Below are 20131 nucleotides of genomic sequence, written 5' to 3' on the forward strand. Positions count from 1 at the left end.
TCCTGGCTTCGGATCGGCACAGTGCCGGCCATGCAGCCATTTTGGGGGTGAACCAATGGAAGGAAGACCTTTCTCTCTGTCTCTCTCTCTCTCTCTCTCTCTCTCACTAACTCTATCTGTCAAATAAATAAATAGATAAATAAATAAATAAATAAATAAATAAAAACTTATTGTAGTGGAGTACTGGGTAAAGCCACCACTTGCAGTGCTGGCATCCCATATGTCCTGGCTGCCCCACTTCAAATTCAGCTCTCTGCTATGGCCTGGGAAAGCAGTGGAAGATGACTCAAGTGCTTGGGCTCCTGCACCCGCATGGGAGACCCAGAAGAAACTCCTGGATCTTGTCTTTGGATTGGCCCAGCTCTGGCCACTGTGGCCATTTGGGGAGTGACCCAGCACATGGAAGATTTCTCTCTCTTTGCCTCTGCCTCTGTAATTCTGCCTTTTAAATAAATAGATAAAGCCGGTGCCGTGGCTCACTAGGCTAATCCTCCGCCTTGCGGCGCCGGCACACCGGGTTCTAGTCCCGGTCGGGGCACCGATCCTGTCCCGGTTGCCCCTCTTCCAGGCCAGTTCTCTGCTGTGGCCAGGGAGTGCAGTGGAGGATGGCCCAAGTGCTTGGGCCCTGCACCCCATGGGAGACCAGGAGAAGCACCTGGCTCCTGCCATTGGATCGGCGCGGTGCGCCGGCCGCAGCGCACCTACCGCGGCGGCCATTGGAGGGTGAACCAATGGCAAAAAGGAAGACCTTTCTCTCTCTCTCTCACTGTCCACTCTGCCTGTCAAAATAAATAAATAAATAGATAAATCTTAAAAAAAAAAAAAACCTATTGTATCTTAGATACCGTTCCATATCATTCCATAGAGTTTCTTTCGTTTAAAAAGATTGATTTAGTTATTTTGAAAAGCAGAGTTAGAGTGAGAACCACCCACTGGTTCACTCCCCAATTTGCTGCAAGAGCCTGGTCTGGACCACGCCAAGTCCAGGAGCCAGGAATTCCATCCAAATCTTCTACAGGGACCCAAGGTCCCCTTGGCAGGGACCCAAGCACCTAAGCTTAACCTAACATAACCCACTGCCTTCTCAGACCCATTCACAGGAAGCTGGATTGGAAGTGGAGCAGCTGGGATTTGAACCAGCACTCTGATTTGGGATGCCTGAGTTGCAAGCAGTGGCTTAACCCGCTGGAGTCACAGCACTAGCCCCTACTTCTTTCTTTCGAATGACATCATAGGAGTCCACTGTGTGAATGCACCGGGAGGTGTTCTCTTTGATGGGCATCTAGATCTTTTCCAACCTTTTGTTATTACAAACGAGGCCACATTAAGTACCCCTGGACATCAGTCACTTCACACATTACCAGATAAGCTGTAGGTTAGACACCTGGGTATGGAATAATTAGGAGTGGTTAAAATGATGGTGGATAGAGTTGGATCTGTTTGGTTCCCACAAGCAATGCATCCAAGTCCCTATTAACTCGCAACCTGGCCAACTATGTAAGACCCTTGTGAGTGTAAGAGCTAGAAAGTACTATCTTATTTTTTAAAAAATATTTTCTTTATTTATTTGAGAGATAGAGACAGTTGAGAGGGATAGACAGAGAGAGAGGTCTTCCTTCTGTTGGTTCACTCCCCAGATGGCTGTAGTAGCTAGAGCTGTGCTGATCGGAAGCCAGGAACCAGGAGCTTCTTCCCAGTCTCCCATGCGGGTGCAGCGGCCCAAGGACTTGGGCCATCTTCTACTGCTTTCCCAGGCTATAGCAGAGAGCTAGATTGGAAGAGGGGCAGCCAGGACTAGAACCGGCGCCCACATGGGATGCTGGCGCTGCAGTCGGAGGATTAATCTACTGCGCCATGGAGCCGGCCCCCACTATCTCGTTTTTAGTCTGAATGCATATTTATTTCATTTTGTGTGATGTTGTAAAGCTTTCCTTATATTTAAGAGCCACCAGTATTTCCTTTTTCATAAAATGTTCTTTGCCTACCTTCTTTTCAGGTCCTTGGTCTTTTTATTATTGATTTGTATTAACTCGATATACTCAAAACTCTTTTATAACTTTGTGATCTAATTTGCAGATATTTGTCCAATTTCTCATTTGTCTCTTGGCCTTATTTGTGATATTCTTTGGCAATACAAAAATTTTAACAATATCTGATCAATTTCAGACAGTTTTTCTTCTATGATTTCTGAAATTTGGGTCATTTTTAGCAAGGTCCTTTCTACTCCAAAATTATTTTTTAATAATTTTCCCTATGTCTTGTTCTTGTGCTTAAATTTTTTAAAGCTTTTTTGTTGTGAAATGGCACACAGAAAAATATACCAGTAATTAATGTACAGCTTCATGAATTGTCATAAATTGAACCTATCGTTTTCTAGTATTTTGGTTTTTATTTTTTTATTTTAAGTTTTTTAAATTTAAAAATTTTTTTCATTTAAATTTTGGCCCCATCTAGACTTTATTTTGGTATGATATGTGAGATAGAAATCCATTTTTATTCACAAATCACTCTTCTGAAGTGTTTATGGAATATTATAAAATTTGTCATAAGCCAGGCACAAAAGGAACATTTCATATCCCCCAAAGCATGAATTACATAAAACTTATTCTGCATGCAGGAAAACAAAGCAAATAACAACAAAGGTTAGAAAGGACAACTTAACCCTCTATTACATGGCTCCGGTCCAGATTAAAATTAACCTAATTAGTAATATGAATTGGCCCAAGATGGTGTTTTGGCTTTTGCTTTGTTTTGGTTTTTGCTTTTCAAAATAAAAAGGCTGGAAATGGCCTGAGCTGGTTAAGGGACAACAGTTGAGCTCAGGTGTTGACTCAGCAGGGGGAGTGCTGCCCGGGACACCTGCACCCGGCAACAAGCGACTGGGCTCCTGTCCTGCCTGTGCCTCCAGTTCCAGATTTTTGCTAATGAGCAGCCTGGGAGGTGGCCAGTGCCGGCTCGAGTAGTGGAGCCCCGGTCACGGAGGTCGGAGATCTGGACTGAGTTCCAGGCTCCTGGCTTCTGCTGTTTCAGGCATTTGAGGAGTGAACCAGCAAATGAGAGATCTGTCTCTATTTCTGTCTCTCTCTCTCTTTCAAAGAAAAATAACTAAATAATTTTTTTAAAGAAATCAAACTTCCCTTTAATTTAAAAAAAAAAAAAAACAGAACCAGGGCCAGCATTGTGTTGTAACAGGTTAAGCCTCTGCCTGCGATGCTGGCATCCCTGGCTGTTCCACTTCCGATGCAGCTCCCTGCTAATGCACCTGGGAAGGCAGTGGAGGACGGCCCCAGTGCTTGGAACCCTGCACCCTCATAAAGACCAGGATAGAGTTCCTGGATCCTGGCTTCGGCCTGGCCAGCCCCAGTTGTTGCAATCATTTGGATAGTGAGCCAGCAGATGGAATCTCTCTCTCTCTCTCAGACTTTCAAATAAGTCTTAAAAATTATATATATATATGTGTGTAAATTCCCAAAAGTTAATGAAAATATTTGGAAAAAAACCTACACAATGAGGAAAATCTTAAAGTTATCAAGTTTGATTTTTGGAAAAAAAAAAAAAAAACAAGAGACCAAGCGAGCAGGTGTTTGGCACGGCAGGTGAGACTGACACCACACGGGACACTCACACCCCACACTGGGGTACCTGGGTTCCTGTCCTGGCTCCACTTCATAGTAATGAGCACCCAGTAGGTGATGGCTCCAGGATTTGGGTCCTTGCCACCCCAATGGGAGACCCAGATTGAATTCTAGACTCCTGGCTTCAGCCTAGCCCAGCCCTGGCTGTAGCAGGCATTTGGGGAATAAACCAGCAGATGCAAGATCTCTCTGTCTGTCTTTGTCTCTCTCTGCTCTTCAAGTAAATGATAAATAGACCAGGTTTAAATAGTAATAAAATCATTTGAAAACCACATACAAATGTTTAAGTCGTAAGTAGAATAAAATATTTCCCCATAGGTAGAATTGATTGTTGAAGGTTGATATTCAGCCTCTGTGGCACCTGGGAAGCCATGCATCTTCATCTACTGCCTTCCTGTTTCTGTTTCTGTTTTATTGTTTCACATTATTTAGGGGACTTCCATTTTTTGTGAGTCATTAGCAATTATTTCCTATGCTTACTCATAGTGTGTTTCTCTTTCATGGGCATTGAGGAAATGTCTGTTCTAGTTTTTAAAATATTTTTAAAGATCTTATTTATTTATTTGAGAGGTAGAGTTACAGTGAGAAGGAGAGACGGAGAGAGAGAGGTCTTCCATTAGCTGGTTCACTCCCCCAAATGGCCACAATGGCCGGAACTGAGCCGATCCGGAGCCAGAAGCCAGGAGCCAGGAGCTTCTTCCAGGTCTCCCACATGGTATAGGGGCCCAAGGACTTGGGCCATCTTCTGCTGCTTTCCCAGGCCATGAAAGAGAGCTGGATTGGAAGTGGAGTAGCCGGACTCGAACCAGAGCCTATATGGGATCCGGCACCACAGGTGGAAGATTAACGTAGTGCAACACAGCGCTGGCCCCTGTTCTAGTTTTTAATGTGATTATTTTTTGATTCAAAATCCACAGGTTAAAGAGCTTGAATGGTGCAAAGTGCCCCCCCCCACAAAAAAAAAAAAAAAAAAAAAACACAAGGTAAACGCTCTTGTCCCCGTGTCCCCAGACGGAAGCCTGTCCGGGGTTTCTTGCGTAGCCTTCCAGAGTTGGCCTCTGTGTGTGCAAGTGTACGCTTGTGCTGAAAACACACACATGCCACAGCTTGTTTTTTTTCTTAAGATTTATTTATTTATTTGAAATGCAGAGTTACAGAGAGACAGAGGCAGAGAGAGAGAGAGAGAGAGAGAGGTCTCCTATCCGCTGGTTCAGTCCCCCAGTGACCGAAACAACTGGGGCTTCCGCTGAGTCTCTCACACAGGTGCAGGGGCTCAAGCAGTTGGGCCATCCTCCACTGTTCTCCCAGGCCATAGCAGAGAGCTGGATTGGAAGTGGAGCAGCCAGGACTTCAACCAGCACCCATATGGGATGCTGGCACTGCAGGCCAGGGCTTTAACCCTCTGCACCACAGCGCCAGCCCTACCACAGCTTTTTATTTTTAAATATTTGTTTGTTTGTTTATTTGAAAGGCAGAGATACTTAGAAAGAAGGAGAGACAGAGAGAGGTCTTCCATCCACCAGCTCATTCCCTCAATGGCCGCAACAGCCAGAACTGGGCCAGGCCAGAGCCAGGAGCCTCCCTCAGGTCTCCCACATGAACACAGGGGCCCAAACACCCGGGCCATCCTCTGCTGCTTCCCCAGGTGCACTAGCAAGGGGCTGGATCAGAAGTGAAGCGGCCAGGACTCGAATCGGTGCCCATATGGGATGCTGGCACTGCAGGTTGAGTCCTAACCCTCCATGCCACAGGGCCGGCCCCAGGCCACAGCTTTTTAAAATTCAAGCTTGTTTAATAGTATACTGTGGAGTGCTTTGTGTCCTGACTGTCTTTCTTTTGAGTGGCTACTTTCTATATGTATATCATAGCTTGTTTCCTATTTGCCTTCTTTCCTGTCTTTTGCCCCTATAGATTGTAGTTAGTATTCTTGTGGTTGTCTGCAAGAATTCCGACTACCTAGATTGGAATCCCGGGGGCCTTGGGCGAGTGACTTAGCCCCAGTTTTCTCACCTGTTAAGCAGAGATACTGTAGGGACTCACCTTGAAGGTTTTACTGCAAAGAGGAAATGAGATGACACAGGAGAGCCTTTGGCTCAGTGCCCCTGAGGGAAGCGCTCATGAAATCTAACACTTAGAGACTTCTTGCCTTGCGCCAGGTCTGTGCCAAGAATTTTAAAGGAAAACCTGCCTGTCCTAGACCTCTGAGTAAGTGAGAGCTACTAATGTCGTACTTCTTTGCCACATATAAAGGGGATCTCGCCGTGCCAGGTCAACAACTGCTAGGCAGAAGGACACGTGCACCGTGGTTCTTTAGATAGCACAGGATTTCCTCTGTCCTGGATTGGATTCCTCCATAAGCAAACCCCGAGACACACACAATGGATCGCCTCTCAGGGAGGTGAGCCAAGGGAACCCCAGTAGGGAAGTGGAGAATTGAGACGTGAAAGGCGAGGCACCCAAACTTGCCAAGCAAGTTAGTGCTTGGAGCTTCATCCTGCAGGGGGACCCTGGGAGCCAGACCTGCACTCACCTCCCCTGAGAAGGGAGGGAGCTGAGGTGTTTGTACACCAACTCTCAGCGCATTGGCTAAGCGGGGGGTGGGGTGGGGGGGGTGGGGGGGGCCGGGGGGGGTGGGTGGGCATTCCTGGCCAGGAGGCTGAATCAGGAGACTGGAGGCAGCTCCCTGGCAGAGGGGCCACATGCTGGGGGGTTGGTGAGCCGGGCGCACTCAGCAGAGGTCTGAGGGGGTCTGGGTCGGGCCCCAGGGCTGCCTGCTACACCTGCCAACGGGATTAGAGCCAATGTTTATTCTTCCAGCACAGGAGAGAAAGACTTGTTTCTTGACATCTCACTATCCCAAGTGTTGTCTGCTCTTTGGGTCTTTGGTGACAGGAAGAAGCATTTTTCTTTAAAGATTTATTTTTTTTTTTTTATTTGAGAGGCAGAGCTAGAGGGAGAGAGAGAGAGAGAGAGAGAGAGAGAGAGAGAGGTCTTCCATCTGCTGGTTCACTCCTCAAATGGCCGCAATGGCCAGAGCTGAGCCAATCCAAAGCCAGGAGACAGGAGCTTCTTCCAGGTCTCCCACACAGGTGCAGGGGCCCAAGGACTTGGGCCATCCTCCACTGCTTCCCCAGGCACATTTGCTGGTTCCCTTCCCAGTTGGCTGCAACGGCCAGAGCTGAGCCTATCTGAAGCCAGGAGCCAGGAGCTTCCTCCGGGTCTCTCACGTGGGTGCAGGGGCCCAAGGACTTGGGCCATCTACTACTGCTTTCCCGGGCACATTAGCAGGGAGGTGGATCAGAAGCGGTGCAGCCAAGGCTTGAACCAGTGCTCTGACACAGGCTGTTGCTACCAGCACTGCCCCCATTTGGAGTGGTTTTAAGCATACAGTTGGCCCTCTGCATACAGTTGGTTCCTGGTCCTGGATTCACACCGCAGATCAAAAATATTTTTTAAAGTTGCATCTGTGCTGAACATATACAGACTTTTTTTCTTGTCATTATCCCCTCAATACAGTGGACCAACTATTTACATAACATTTAACATATTGAAAATACTGAGTATTAAAAGTGACCTAAAGATGATTGAAGTGTATGAGAGGATGTGCATAGGCCATTTGCATATAATCTTCCCTTTTATATAAGGGACTCGGGAGTCCTGGAAGCAATCCCCCTCCACCAAGGGAGGACTGAGTATTCATAAATTTAACCAAGGACCAGCATTATGGCGTAGCAGGTTAAGCCGCTGCCTGTGACACCAGCATCCCATATCAGAACAGCAGCGCGAAAATGCAGAAAATGGCTCAAGCACTTGGTCCCCTGCCACCTATATGGGAGATCGGATGGAATTCCAGGCACCTGGCTTCTGTCTGGTCCAGTCTTAACCACTGTGTTGGGGAGTGAGCCAGAGGATGGAAAATCTCTCTCTCTCTCTCTCTCTCCTGTGCCACACTGCCTTTCAAATAAATAAAATAAATCTAAAACAATACAAAACAAATAGATTTGCCCCTTACCTGCCATCACCTCAGGTCCTTTACTATATTTTCAATGCGGTTATTTTTTTCCACGGTAGATCCGTTAGAGTCATTGTAAGAAAGACTAAGAAAGCTAGTCTATTATCATACATGGTACACTTTTCCCAGCTTTGTCACTTTCATTTTGTTCATTGCTGTTTTTTCTACGTGGATAAACATCAATAGTGATCACGAATATTTTAGTGTAATATATTACTTTATATTGCAGTACTTTTTTTTAAGATTTATGTATTTTTATTTGAAAGTCAGAGTTACATAGAGAGAGGAGAGGCAGAGAGAGAGAGAGAGAGAGAGAGAGAGGTCTTCCGTCTGATGGTTCACTTCCTAATTTGCTGCAACGGCCGGAGCTACACTGATCTGAAGCCAGAAGCCAGGAGCCAGGAGCTTCTTCCAGGTCTCCCACGTGGGTGCAGGGGCCCAAGGACTTGGGCCATCTTCTACTGCTTTCCCAGGCCATAGCAGAGAGCTGGATCGGAAGTGGAGCAGCCAGGTCTCAAACCGGTGCCCACATGGGATACCGGTGCTTCAGGCCAGGGAGTTAACCCGCTGTGCCACAGCGCAGGCCCCTGCAGTACTTTTAATAACTGTTGAGGTGTAATGTATGTGTCATAAAACCCACCGATGTAAGTGTACAGTTCGATGATGTCTCGTACATTACAACCTTCCCAATTCAGTCTTGGGCTATTTTCATCACAGCCCTAGAGTTTCTCCCCCCCATTTAGAATAATTCTGACGCTGCCGCCGGATCCAGGCAACCACTAATCTTGCTGCCGGCTTTTCCTGGCATCTCATAGAGATAGGTCTTGTGGCCACTCTCCGCGTGTGGCGTACACTTGGTTCTTTTGTGCTGTTGAATAATCTCCCAATGCACCGATATTCCCTGCTTTGTTCACCTGTTCATGACCTATTTGGCACGTGGGTTGGTCTCTTTTCAACTAATATGACCCTACTGGTCTGAACAGTCACAAACTGTTGTGTGGAAATGTATTTTCCTTTTTCTTGGGTGTAGACCTAGACATGGAATTGCTGAATTTTATGGAGGCTGCATGGTTAACATTTTGGGGAACTGCCAAGCCGTTGTCTCAACTGCCTGTGCCATCTAAATTCCCCCCACCCCAGCCACGTCCTCCACACCTGTCTGCCTCTTCCATGATAGCCATTCTGTATGGGCATGAGAGACTATGCAGTTGTTTTTAATTTTCATGTAGAAATTTTTAATTTAATTACTTTATAAAACTGATTCATTACGTTTCAAATGCTGCATTACTATGAATTTTAATGACATGTTTCCCTGTTTTTTTCTCAATATGATCAATTAAATCGGTTTTTTTCTAAGATTTTATTTGAATGGCAGAGTGAACAGAGAGAGAGGGAGAGACATACACAAAGAGAGAGATGTTCAATCCTCTGACTCACTCCACAAGTGACCCCAGTGGTCAGGGCTGGACCAGCCTGCAGCCAGGAGCCTGGAACTCCATCTGTTTCCCATGGGTGCAGGGGCCCAAGCACTTGGGCCATCTTCCACTGCCTTCCCTGGTGCATTCGCAGGGAGCTGGATCAGAAGCCGAGCAGCCAAACTTGAATCGGCACTCTGGTGTGAGATGCTGGCAACACCAACAGCAGCCCCAGTAGTGAGCTTCAAGTTAGTGTGGGCTCTATTTCATTGGTTATTTTTTTTCTTTTTTTTTTTTAGATTCTTTATTTATTTATTTGACAGGTAGAGTTATAGACAGTGAGAGAGAGAGAACGGAGAGAAAGGTCTTCCTTCTGTTGGTCCACTCTCCAAATGGCGCAACAGCTGGAGCTGCACCAATCCAAAGCCAGGAGCCAGGTGCTTCTTCCTGGTCTCTCTTACGGGTACAGGGGCCCAGGGACTTGGGCCATTGCTCTACTGCTATTCCAGGACACAGCAGAGAGCTGGACTGGAAGAGGAGCAACTGGGACTAGAACCTGGTGCCCATATGGGATGCCAGCGCTACAGGCGGAGGATTAACCTAGTTTGCCACGGTGCCAGCCCCTAATTTTTTTCTATCTTTGATCCAAGCACCCCAAACTTCTAAATATGCTCACTTGAATTTTTTTAAAAGATTTATTTATTTGAAAGGCAGAGAGAGAAAGGGAGACACACAGAGAGAGGTCTTCCATCCAATGGTTCACTCCTCTAGTGGCTCCAAGAGCCAGAGCTGAGCTGAAGCCAGGAGCCAGGAGCTTCTTCCAGATCTCCTACGTGGGTACAGAGGCCCAAGCACTTGAGCCATCTTCCGTTGCTTCCCTAGGCACATCAGTGGGGACATGGAGCAGCCAGAGCTCGAACCAGCACCCATATGGGATGCCAGTGCTGCAGGCAGCGGCTTACCCCACTACACCACAGGGCCAGCCCACTGATGCTCACTTTATAATACACTATATTATGTTTGGAAACTTCTCATTATTGCCTGCCCCTCCCAACAAATCATGTTTTCCTATAATTGTCTTCAGTTCTCTCTTTTGAAGTCTAATTCTAGTTTTAAATATTTATGATGAAATACTTGAGGCTGACACACACTGGTCCTATCTGCCTTTTGTCCTCTAAGTGACTGTTCCTGTCACCGTGTCAAGTTCTCGCAGGTGTCCGCTGTGACTTCAGCGGCATGGCCCCATCCCCTGCTGGCTTGGAAACGTCTCTCCGTGTGGGTTCTGCAGAGGCCATGGGCTTACACGGTGGACACTCTCTCCGCCGAGCTCTGGAGGCCCCAGCTGTAGGACTGGTGTCCTGTGAGGGCTTTCTTCACGGTCGGCACACTGTGCCTTATGTCCTCCGGTGGGGGAGAGAGTGAGAGCGAGCGAGCGTGAGCAAGCTTTCTCCTGCCTCTTCGTAGGAGGGCACCAATCCCATCGTGGGGTGCCACTCTCATGCCCTCATCGCCTCCCCAAAGCTCCATCTCCAAACACCCAGGACCGTGAGGATTCAGGCCTCACTGTGTGAACCTTGGAGCGATGCCCTCGGTCCAGAGGGAGTTTATCTCCACTCCTTCGTGCCTCTCCTCATCTCCCAATGCCATCAACCCCCCGGAACCTCTCTGCCTGTCTTAGTGCTGACTATGGCCCTCATGTCCCTGGCAGTGCTTGTGTTAGGTTGTGCCTTCCTCGTGTGGCTTGAGCCGGGGTTGGCGGGGGGCTTCCTGCTGTCCCATGGCCTCTCCACCTTTCCCTTGGCTGGGAAGCCGCTCGCTTCCTTGTCTGCTCCACGTGCTCAGCCCAGGTCCCTGAAACAGAGCCCCAGGACGCGTGCTGATTGTGCTTTTGTGAGGCAGCTCCAGATGCCTCTGGGTTTTCCCTTTACGAACAGTTCTCACTCTCAGATGTTTAAAAACTGCTTCCCAATGTAGTAAGAAAGAAGGCTGCAAATCCCACCCCTTTGGGGGCCAGCACTGTGGCATAGCGGGTAAAGCCACTGCCTGCAGTGCCAGCATCCCATGTGGGCACCGGTTCAAGTCCCAGCCACTCCACTTCCAATCCAGCTCTCTGCTGTGGCCTGGGAAAGCAGTAGAAGATGGCCCAAGTGCCTGGGCCTCTGCACCCACATGGGAGACCCAGAGGAAGCTCCTGGCTTCTGATCTGCCCAGCTCCAGCTGTTACAGCCATTTGGGGAGAGAACCAGCAGGAGGAAGACTTTCTTTCTCTCTCTCTCTGCCTCTGGCTCTTTGTAACTCTGCCTTTCAAATAAATAAATAAATCTTTAAAAAAAAAAAAAAAACCACCCTTCCAGGGTTTTATTTTGGGGGACGAGTGGGCGACATCTGTGGTGAGGATTATTGAATTTTCACCTAAACAAATCAACCGGGATGGCCCCGCTGGACTTGCAGGGCTGCTGTGATGTCTCAGGCCGCTGGAAGGTGAACATCGACGGCAGAAGAGGAAGAGAGGCCTCTTCTGGGGCAGGAGCGGCAGGAGCTGGCACCAGAGAGGGGTGGCCTGGCCAAGGCAGGGGGCATGGGAGCCGTGGCCGGGAAGAAAAGAGCTGCCCGGGAAGTGTAGGGACAGCTTCTGTGTGCCATGCCCTGCAAGTGTCTCCTGCAGGCAAGGCCAAGGGCAGGCAGCCTCCTTACAGCAACGCTTGGGAGTTAGGGATAGTGAGGGGAGCTCCCTATGGCCTCTTTCCTTAGGGGTCTACACTCTGAAAACAGCCTATGGATCCAGCCCAGGGGCAGGATGGGGCCCGGACACTCATGAGCCCCTCGGCATGAGGACCCTGGAGCACTGCCGTGAGCCAGGAAGCCAGGTCGGTGACCTTCTCTCCCCTCTCCCTCCTGCTTCTCCCTGCCATCCACTCCTTCCCTCGTCACCTGCTGCCTCTGTCCATGCGGAGCTGCTGGGCACCCCCCACCACGCCGGGCCTGCCGAGGCCACCTTTCAGCGTGAGAATGAAAATCACCAGACGCAGAAGATCAGGAAGAGCCTTGGACAGCGCCTGACCTAGCCCTTTTATCCATGGCATGCCTGGGGGCTGGACAGGGGAGAGACACGCTCAAAGCCCTGTGGTGGTGCCCTGGCTGGGGTCAGCTGTGGCCTCCAAGCCCTGGGGGCTTTATAACGACAAAGGGTGGTCTCTCCTGCCCTCGCCCCTCTCCTGCTGAGGATCCCCTGGGGGCCCTGGTCCACATCCCCTCTCCTAGACCTCAGCTGAAGGAGCAGCTATGACCCAGAGTACTGGTGGTCCCTGTGATGGAGGAAAAGAAAGAGCATGAAGAATCGCACGTGGGCTCTTCGAATGTCTGCCCGGATACTGCGCGTGTCACTTTTGATCAGATTTCAGTCCTAGAGAGAGGAGAAGAGGGAATCTGTGGACAGCCCCGGGGCCGCCCACAGAGAACCAGAAACACAGCCAGGACCAGAGCCCTGTGTCCTGTCTCTGGGCCAAGGATCTGCCCGCTCTCATCCCCCGAAGCCAAGGCTGTTTCCCACGGAGGTCTCCGTGACTCACGACGAAGCAGTATGCTCTCCCCCAGGGATGGTTTTTCTTAAGAGCTCAATGTTTTCCCCTAAGGTGATTGGACACTGATGGTGGAAACAAAGGCATTGGTTTGACCCCCGGGAGGATGAAGGCCGTCTCCGGAAGTCACCCCATCCAGGCCCAGACGATGCCCTGATGAGCAGCATGGACTGTGGACGCCATAACCCAGAAGAGTGAGGCCGGCCCTGGTTACAGCCACATCCTTTTGCCAACATCACACGAGGTGGGTGGGCTTGCCCTTGGCCGGTGACTGCTTGGGCATTTCCTGAGCCAGGAAGCCAGAATCTCAGTTCTGACCCCAGCTCCGCCCTGAACTTGCTCATGGCCTTGTTAGCCTTCCTTGGCCTAAGTCTGTGCATGTGTTTGGGGAGGATGGCAATTCTGCCTAAGGTCATGGCTGTGAGCATGCTCCGTGAACTCTATGCCTGAGCGAGGAGCTACCTGCATCAGGAGCACTGGCCAGAGTATGTGGGACACACAAGCCCAGGGAGCAGCAGGGAGCAGCTGGGAGGTGGGGAGGCTGCTCCCTGGGTGGGCCTCCCACTCTTTTCAGAGTTAGAATTATAGCCTCTGGGGTTAGAAGGATGAGGCAAGCTATATAAAGCTGTTAGAGAAGTGCCTGCTACAAGTGAGTACTTTCCCAACGTTTGCTACCATTGCCGGGGGACCAGTGCCAGGCGTCATCTGGAAGTGTTACAGGAGGTTCCACTCCACAGTAGCTCACCGTTTACTTGGCCCATCCCCAATTGTTGGACATGTAGGTTGCTTCCAATGTCTAACTATTTTAAATACTCGTGCAGTGACTGCCTTTGTAATAAAACTTGTATGCACAGCCCAGGCCATCTCCGAAGGTTAGAGGCCTAGACGTGGAATGGTTGAGTCAAAGCGACTGCCCCTTGCCCTCTGTGGGCGCCTGTACCACACCTGTGTGAGGCTGCAGTGTGGGAGAGGAGAATCTGCTTAGAGAGCGGATGAGGTTTGTGTAGCTGGATGACAGCTCGCTGTGACAGAAAGGCTGAAACAACAATGCTTTGAACAGAATAGAAATGTGTGTGCCTACCGTGTAATAACAGGCCAACGTCAGAGTCAAGGGCAGGAGAGCAGCTTTACCCTACACCTTCCTCAGCCCTGGCTTCTAACCTCACCATCCCACATGGTTGGCCAATGTCACTCAGACATTCCAGCCAATAGGAAGACGCAAAGAGGGACAGACAACACTTCCACTCACATCCCATTGGCCGAAGCTTCATGACAAGGCCACATCTAACTACAGGGGAGGCTGGGGAAATAAATTCACTCCTAGATGACCAGGGAATATTCAAGGGTTTTAGTCCTAAGGTAGAAAGAAGAACAGGGACCGGCATGCTGGCATAGCGGCTTGAGCCGCCGCTTATAACACTGGCATCCCTTATGAGCGCCGGTTCACGTCCCGGCTGCTCCACCACAATCCAGCTCCCTGCTAGGGTGCGAGGGAAAGCAGCTGAGGATGACCCAAGAGCTTGGATTCCTGCCACCCACGCGGAGGACCCGGATGAATCTCCTGGCTCCTGGCCTTGGCCCAACCCAGTTGAAGCCATATGGGGAGTGAACCAATGGATGGAAGCTTTCTCTCTCTCTCTCTCTCTCTCTCTCTCTCTCTCTCTCTCTGCCTTTCAAATAAATAAATGTATCTTTTTAAAAAAAGAGAAGTAGAACAGATTTTCGGGGTACAACTTGTTACCTCTGCCATGAGATTAACTCCGGTTCAGAGCAGCACAAATGAGCCACGGAAATGAGAACAAATAAAGCATCCTTGGCCGTCCGTGCACGGGGGCCAGGGGAGAAAGGAGGTCATTGCAGGGAGCCACGATAGAGCTGTAGGTGGGGCAGGGAGCAGAAGAACCCTCCCCAGGGCAGAGGCGTCAACACCCCATGCAGAGGCCACTTACCTGCCTGTTTTCTGCTGCTCAGGTGTGGGAGGTGCCCCCTTGGCTCTCCCGCAAGCTCGCTTTCCCCCCAACTCACCTGTGTCTCCTGTCCCTGCAGAGCCGGCTGCTCATGGACGTTGCTGGAATCCAAATGGGCAGCGGGAACACATGGGACTGGCTCGTGCAGCTGCTCAGCAAAAACCCAGAATGGCTGAGCACCAAGGTGAAGTTCTTCCTCCCCAACACGGACCTGGGCTCCAGCAGCGAGCCCCCAGACCCTGCACAGGGGGTCACCCTACAGCTCAAGCTCCTGTGTGGCCGAGGCCTGGCCACCTGGCGGTCATTCATCTACTGTGTGTGCATGGAGCTGGAGGTGCCCCTGGAGCTGGAGGTGCTGCTGCTGAGTACCTGGGGCCATGAAGAAGGTGAGGGCCCGAGGGGCCAGCCCAGCCCACATGCCTGGGGAGCCCCGGGGGGCCCAGCACCCACCTGACTCACACCGACAGGGTGGGCAGAGCGTGTCCTGTGACGGGGTGGGCAGAGCGTGTCCTGTTTCTGCACGCATCCCAGAGCAAATCCCCCGGGGCGGTAGACATCTGAGGCCTGGGGGACCCTACCCCACTGACTCAGGGACGCCCGATGCAAAGAGAGAGGGGACCCAGTGACTCTTTCTAGCCAGAAAATTCCAAATCGCTTCTAAGGCCCCAAGGGTTTCTTTGTGAACGTCACAAACAAAAGTCACTCTGTTCAGTGCAGTGGGCATTGCTTGAGTGCCTTCTGTTTGCATAGCACGGAGGGGGAACACAGGACATCGTTGGAGAGAAAATGAGAACTCACTCAAGAATGGCCACAAGGCAGAGTGTGGGCACACGCCATATACCTGCAAGCACAGGAGCACTGGGCATACACTGGGACGCACATACATGCACTCATGCAGGTGTGCACGCGTGCGGGCGCACACACACACACACTCACTAGCAGCTTCTCCACACAGCTAACTATGTTAACTTTCTTTCTCCTGGCAGGGACCCTTCCCCATGAGATGAGCCCGGAGCAGTCACCAGGGGTCCCTCACAACCCCGCAGCATGTCAGTCCTGTCTTGCAGGGATCCCCAGCCCCCTGGGAGCTGGGGATCCAAGCTGGTCTGGATCGCAGCTCCACCACGGTGAGCCTGGGGCTGGGGGCCCAGAGGGCCGGGCAGTCTGCAGGAGCCTGGGGGCTGGCTGGGTGCAGCTTATTCCCACAGGCCACCTGCCTGGGCCTCAGACCCCTCCCCGCACCGCCCAGTCCCACCCCCTCCTCCTCTGAGACTTCCTAGGCTTCTGCCTGTCCTATTGCCCATTCCCAGGGATCTCACCTGGAGCCCCCGGGAGAGTCTGCAGACCCCAGCCCTCAGTCACCTCTGCAAAGCCCCTGTCTGGCTTCACCTCCTTGGGGTCTCATGTCCCAGGCCTCCAAGCCAGGCCCCGTGAGGGAGCCCTCACTGCCCCTCCCCATGCAGAGACCTTGGCCTTGACACAGGCCCATGACTGCTGTGTATGTGTGCAGGAGCCTCTGACCGATTTCTCGGTGGAGGCCAGGAGAAGTCAGCCATGCCATTTCCAGGTGGAGGCCAGGAGAGGTCGGCCATGCCATTTCCCGGTGGAGGCCGGGGGAGGTCAGCCATGCCATGGTGACCACCTCAGTGATTCATGGGCCACCCTTGCGCTCAGAGCCCTTCTTCCTGCAGCAGCCTCGGCTGTCTGATCCCAGCTGTGCGTGGCAGTCAGTGCCCGTGCAGGAACCCCCGCTGCCCAGTCCTGCAGTCCAACAGGCCCTGGCCCCTTCTGACCTTTGTCCTGGTGGCCAGATGGCCAGGCCTCCTTGCAATTTGGCCCGTAAATGCCTCATTAATATGGGCCTTGTGGAAATACCGAAATCCCTCAGACCGGTTGCACAGCCTCCTTACAACTCTTCAGCAACTAAACGGTCAATACCTGGCTGAGCAGAGGAGCCCTGGACCAGCGCCAGGGGCTGTTCTGATTGGTTAGCACTGCCCACTGCAGGTGGGTCCTTCTAAAAACTCCTGCTCCTTCGAAGTCCTCTTGCCTTTCCTCCTCCTCTTCTTTCCCTCTCTGCTTCTTCCTTTCCCAAACTTCCAGAAAGGCCTTAGACCCGGTGAGAATCCATGCAGCAAGATAAGCACTTCTATATGGACCACACGGGGAAGGGCTGGAATGTGGGTGAGAAGGAAGGAAGTGGTGAAACCCACTGACACAGGAGGGAGGGAGGGCTCACGCCTGGCCAGGCCCTGGGCAGCTTTACTTTTACAACCCGGGGTGGCCTGTGCAGAGCCTGGTCCTTCCCTGGGGAACAGTCAGCCTCTTAGGGCTTGGGGCTGAGTGTTCCTGGGGCCTGCTCTCTGCATCCTGGAAGGGAGACCCCCAGGAACCCCCTGTGCAAACAGAGGCCTTTAGCACTGCCCACCTTCTGTCTGCCTGCACCTGGTGGGGAACAGAGCTCCCCAAAGGTGCTAGGCAGCCCATCAGCCCAGGCCCTCAGGTGCCCGCACCCCTTCCCTCACTCTCCCAGGCCTCAAGTGCCCTCATCACAGCCCTGGGCCCTCACCACAATGGAAGCACTGCAGGAGACAGCGGCGAGGTGAGTGCCAAGGTGGGCAGGTGAGGCCTGGAACCAGAACACACAGCCAGACCCCATCCCCTGCTGGCTCCTCTCCAGGGGTCCAGGGACTCTTATCTTCCAAGCTTCCAGAAAAGGGGAGAGGAGGGCCGGAAGTCCTCAGTGGGTGGAGAAGGCTGGGGTGCCCAGGAAGGGCCTCTGCCATCAGACTGCAAGAATGCCCAACAGCTCTCAGCCCGAGCATCTAGGCTTTCCCGGGGATACCTGCATTTTGAGGGTCGTGGAAGCCCTCAGTGGATGAACAGCTGACCTCAGGCCTGGACCCACATTGGCCAGTTTGGGGATGAGTGGGAATGAGGACTCCTCATGCCTGGGAGAACCTGGCAAGGCAGAGGCCCTGGGAGCTCACAGGGAGACACGTGGTTGCTGAGGGCAGCCCAGACAGAGGAAGGAGAGGGCTAGAACTTCTCCCATTCGTGACCAGATGTCTGGGGTGAACCTTGTTCTCAACCTGTTGTCCCCCTCCCTGGAAGCCCTATCACCCACTGCCACCAATCGTAGGCATAGCTAGAAGATTCCAGTCTGTGCCCCAAGCCTTCTCTGGGGCACCTGACACCTCCCAACATCCCAGGAATTAAAAGCTCAACACCTGCCACTCAGGAGCAGGTTGCTCAGTGCCTGGTCCCCAGGCTCACATCCGGGGCCTTGCAGAGCTGAAACACAGCCGGGGGCGGGGGTGGGGGTGGGGCCAGCTGTGGAGCCAGTCCCTTCTGGGGACTTGCCACCTCCTCCCCAACCCTGCACGCATACACAGCCAGGGCCCGGGGCTCCGGGCCTCCCAGCACCTGGCTGAGGGCTCCTGCCTTCATGCCATCTCCTTGTGCCCCGCAGAGCTGGCCCAGAGGTACCTGGAGCTCCTGAGGACATCCGTCCAGGAACACTACTGCAGCGGGCCCCCCAGCTCAGGGCAGCACCTGGCCTCCCTCCAGGCCTACATTCCTCCCATCCTGCAGTGGAGCCGGGCCACGACGCCCTTAGACCCTCAGAAGGGGGCTAACTCAGGGGACCCCAAAACGGAAGATGGCGCCGACGTCAGCATCCAGGACCTCTTCAGCTCCAGGAGCCACAAGGGCCCGAGGGTGACAGTGCTGCTGGGCAAGGCCGGCATGGGCAAGACCACACTGGCCCGCTGGCTCTGCCAGAAATGGGCCGAGGGCCAGCTGCACCGCTTCCAGGCCCTGTTCCTGTTTGAATTCCGCAAGCTCAACCTGATCACACGGCTCCTGACGCTGCCCCAGCTCCTCTTTGATCTGTCCCTGAGCCCCGAGGCGGAGCCCGAAGCTGTCTTCCAGTACCTACAGGAGAATGCCAGTCGGGTCCTGCTGATCTTCGACGGGCTGGATGAGGCCATGTACCCCTGCTCGGGCAGGGAGACCATGGACCCACACAGCCCAAGGCCAGCCCTCGCACTCTTCTCTGACCTCTGCCGTGGGACCCTCCTGCCCGGCTGCTGGGTGATAGCCACCTCCCGCCCGGGGAAGCTGCCCACCTGTCTGCCCACGGAGGCCGCCATGGTGCACATGTGGGGCTTCGATGGGCCGCGGGTCGAGGAATACGTCAGCCACTTCTTTGGTGAGCAGCCGTCACAGGAGGCGGCCCTGGCTGAGTTGCGGGCGAACAGACAGCTCCGGAACATGTGCGCGGTGCCCGCGCTGTGCCTGGCCGTCTGTCTCTGCCTCTACCACCTGCTGCCTGGCAGCGCGCCGGACCAGTGCGCGGCCCTCCTGCCCACCGTGACGCAGCTCTACATGCGCATGGTGCAGGCCCGCAGCCCACGCAGGCCCCTGCCAGCCGCAACCCTGCTGGGCCTCGGGGAGGTGGCCCTGAGAGGCCTGGAGGCCAGGAAGACCATCTTCTACGTGGGAGACATCGCCCCACCCCTGTTGGCCTTCGGGGCCGCCCACCACCTGCTCACCTCCTTCCACATCCGCATGGGGCCCGGGCACTGGGACACGGGCTACGCCTTCACTCACCTCAGCCTGCAGGAGTTTTTTGCTGCCCTGTACCTGATGGCCAGCCCCAAGGTGGACGAAGACACCCTTGCACGCCACATCACCCTCAATTCCCGCTGGGTGCTACGGACCAAAGCTAGCCTTGGCCTCTCCGACCACCTCCCCACCTTCCTGGCCGGCCTGGCCTCCCACGCCTGCCGTCCCTTCCTCAGCCACGTGGCACAAAACGACGAGGCCCGGGTGGACGCCAAGCAGACCGCAGTGGTGCAGGTGCTGAGGAAGATGGCAGCGCGTAGGTTCACAGGGCCGAAGGTGGTGGAGCTTTGTCACTGCGTGGTGGAGACCCAGGTGCCTGAGTTGGCGCAGTTCACGGCCCAACGCCTCCCCTATCAGCTGCCCTTCCACAACTTCCCACTGACATACACCGACCTGGCCGCCCTGGCCAGCGTCCTGGAGCACAGGGCTGACCCCATCCACCTGGATTTCGAGGGCTGCCCACTGGAGCCCCACTGCCCCGAGGCTCTAGCAGGCTGTGGACAGATAGAGAATCTCAGGTGAGTAAGGGAAGGAGAGATCTTTGGGGAGGCCAGCCAGCCTGGCAGACCCCTGCTAAGGGAGACTGGCGAGGAACCTGGGACGCCAGAAGAGAGTGGCCCCGACCATCTCTTAGCCCTCAGGAGGAGTCGGGGGGCTCCACGCCTCCACAGGGCTTCTAGAGTCTGGTTGGCCCTCTGCTTGTGGATTCTGGAAGCTCAGACTCTCTGTCCTTCATAGCCTGGAGCCACTGATCCGTGCTGTTACAGGCTGTTGACCCTGGGTAGGTTCCATGCCTCTCTCAGCTCCAGTTTCCTCGTCCCTCAAGTGGCTCCTGGCCAGTCCCTGGCTCAGAGGATGGTTGTGAGAACGAGGTGGGATAATGCATGGAAACCCT

At 53.0% G+C, this 20131-nt stretch overlaps 1 protein-coding gene across 1 annotated transcript in view; it reads left to right on the forward strand.

The window, feature by feature from the left end:
* Window positions 1–20131, forward strand: part of NLRC5 (NLR family CARD domain containing 5) — an 81268-nt gene that overhangs the window by 17793 nt on the left and 43344 nt on the right. Inside the window, exons 2-7 of the mRNA XM_062176900.1 lie at window positions 11814–11929; window positions 12695–12884; window positions 14687–14993; window positions 15594–15734; window positions 17141–17209; window positions 18080–19754. Coding sequence (XP_062032884.1) covers window positions 14699–14993; window positions 15594–15734; window positions 17141–17209; window positions 18080–19754 — 2180 coding nt within the window. The 5' untranslated portion in view covers window positions 11814–11929; window positions 12695–12884; window positions 14687–14698. The remainder of the gene's footprint in view (window positions 1–11813; window positions 11930–12694; window positions 12885–14686; window positions 14994–15593; window positions 15735–17140; window positions 17210–18079; window positions 19755–20131) is intronic.

Source organism: Lepus europaeus, chromosome 19 (assembly GCF_033115175.1).
Source record: "Lepus europaeus isolate LE1 chromosome 19, mLepTim1.pri, whole genome shotgun sequence".
In the NCBI taxonomy this organism is placed as follows: Eukaryota; Metazoa; Chordata; class Mammalia; order Lagomorpha; family Leporidae; genus Lepus; species Lepus europaeus.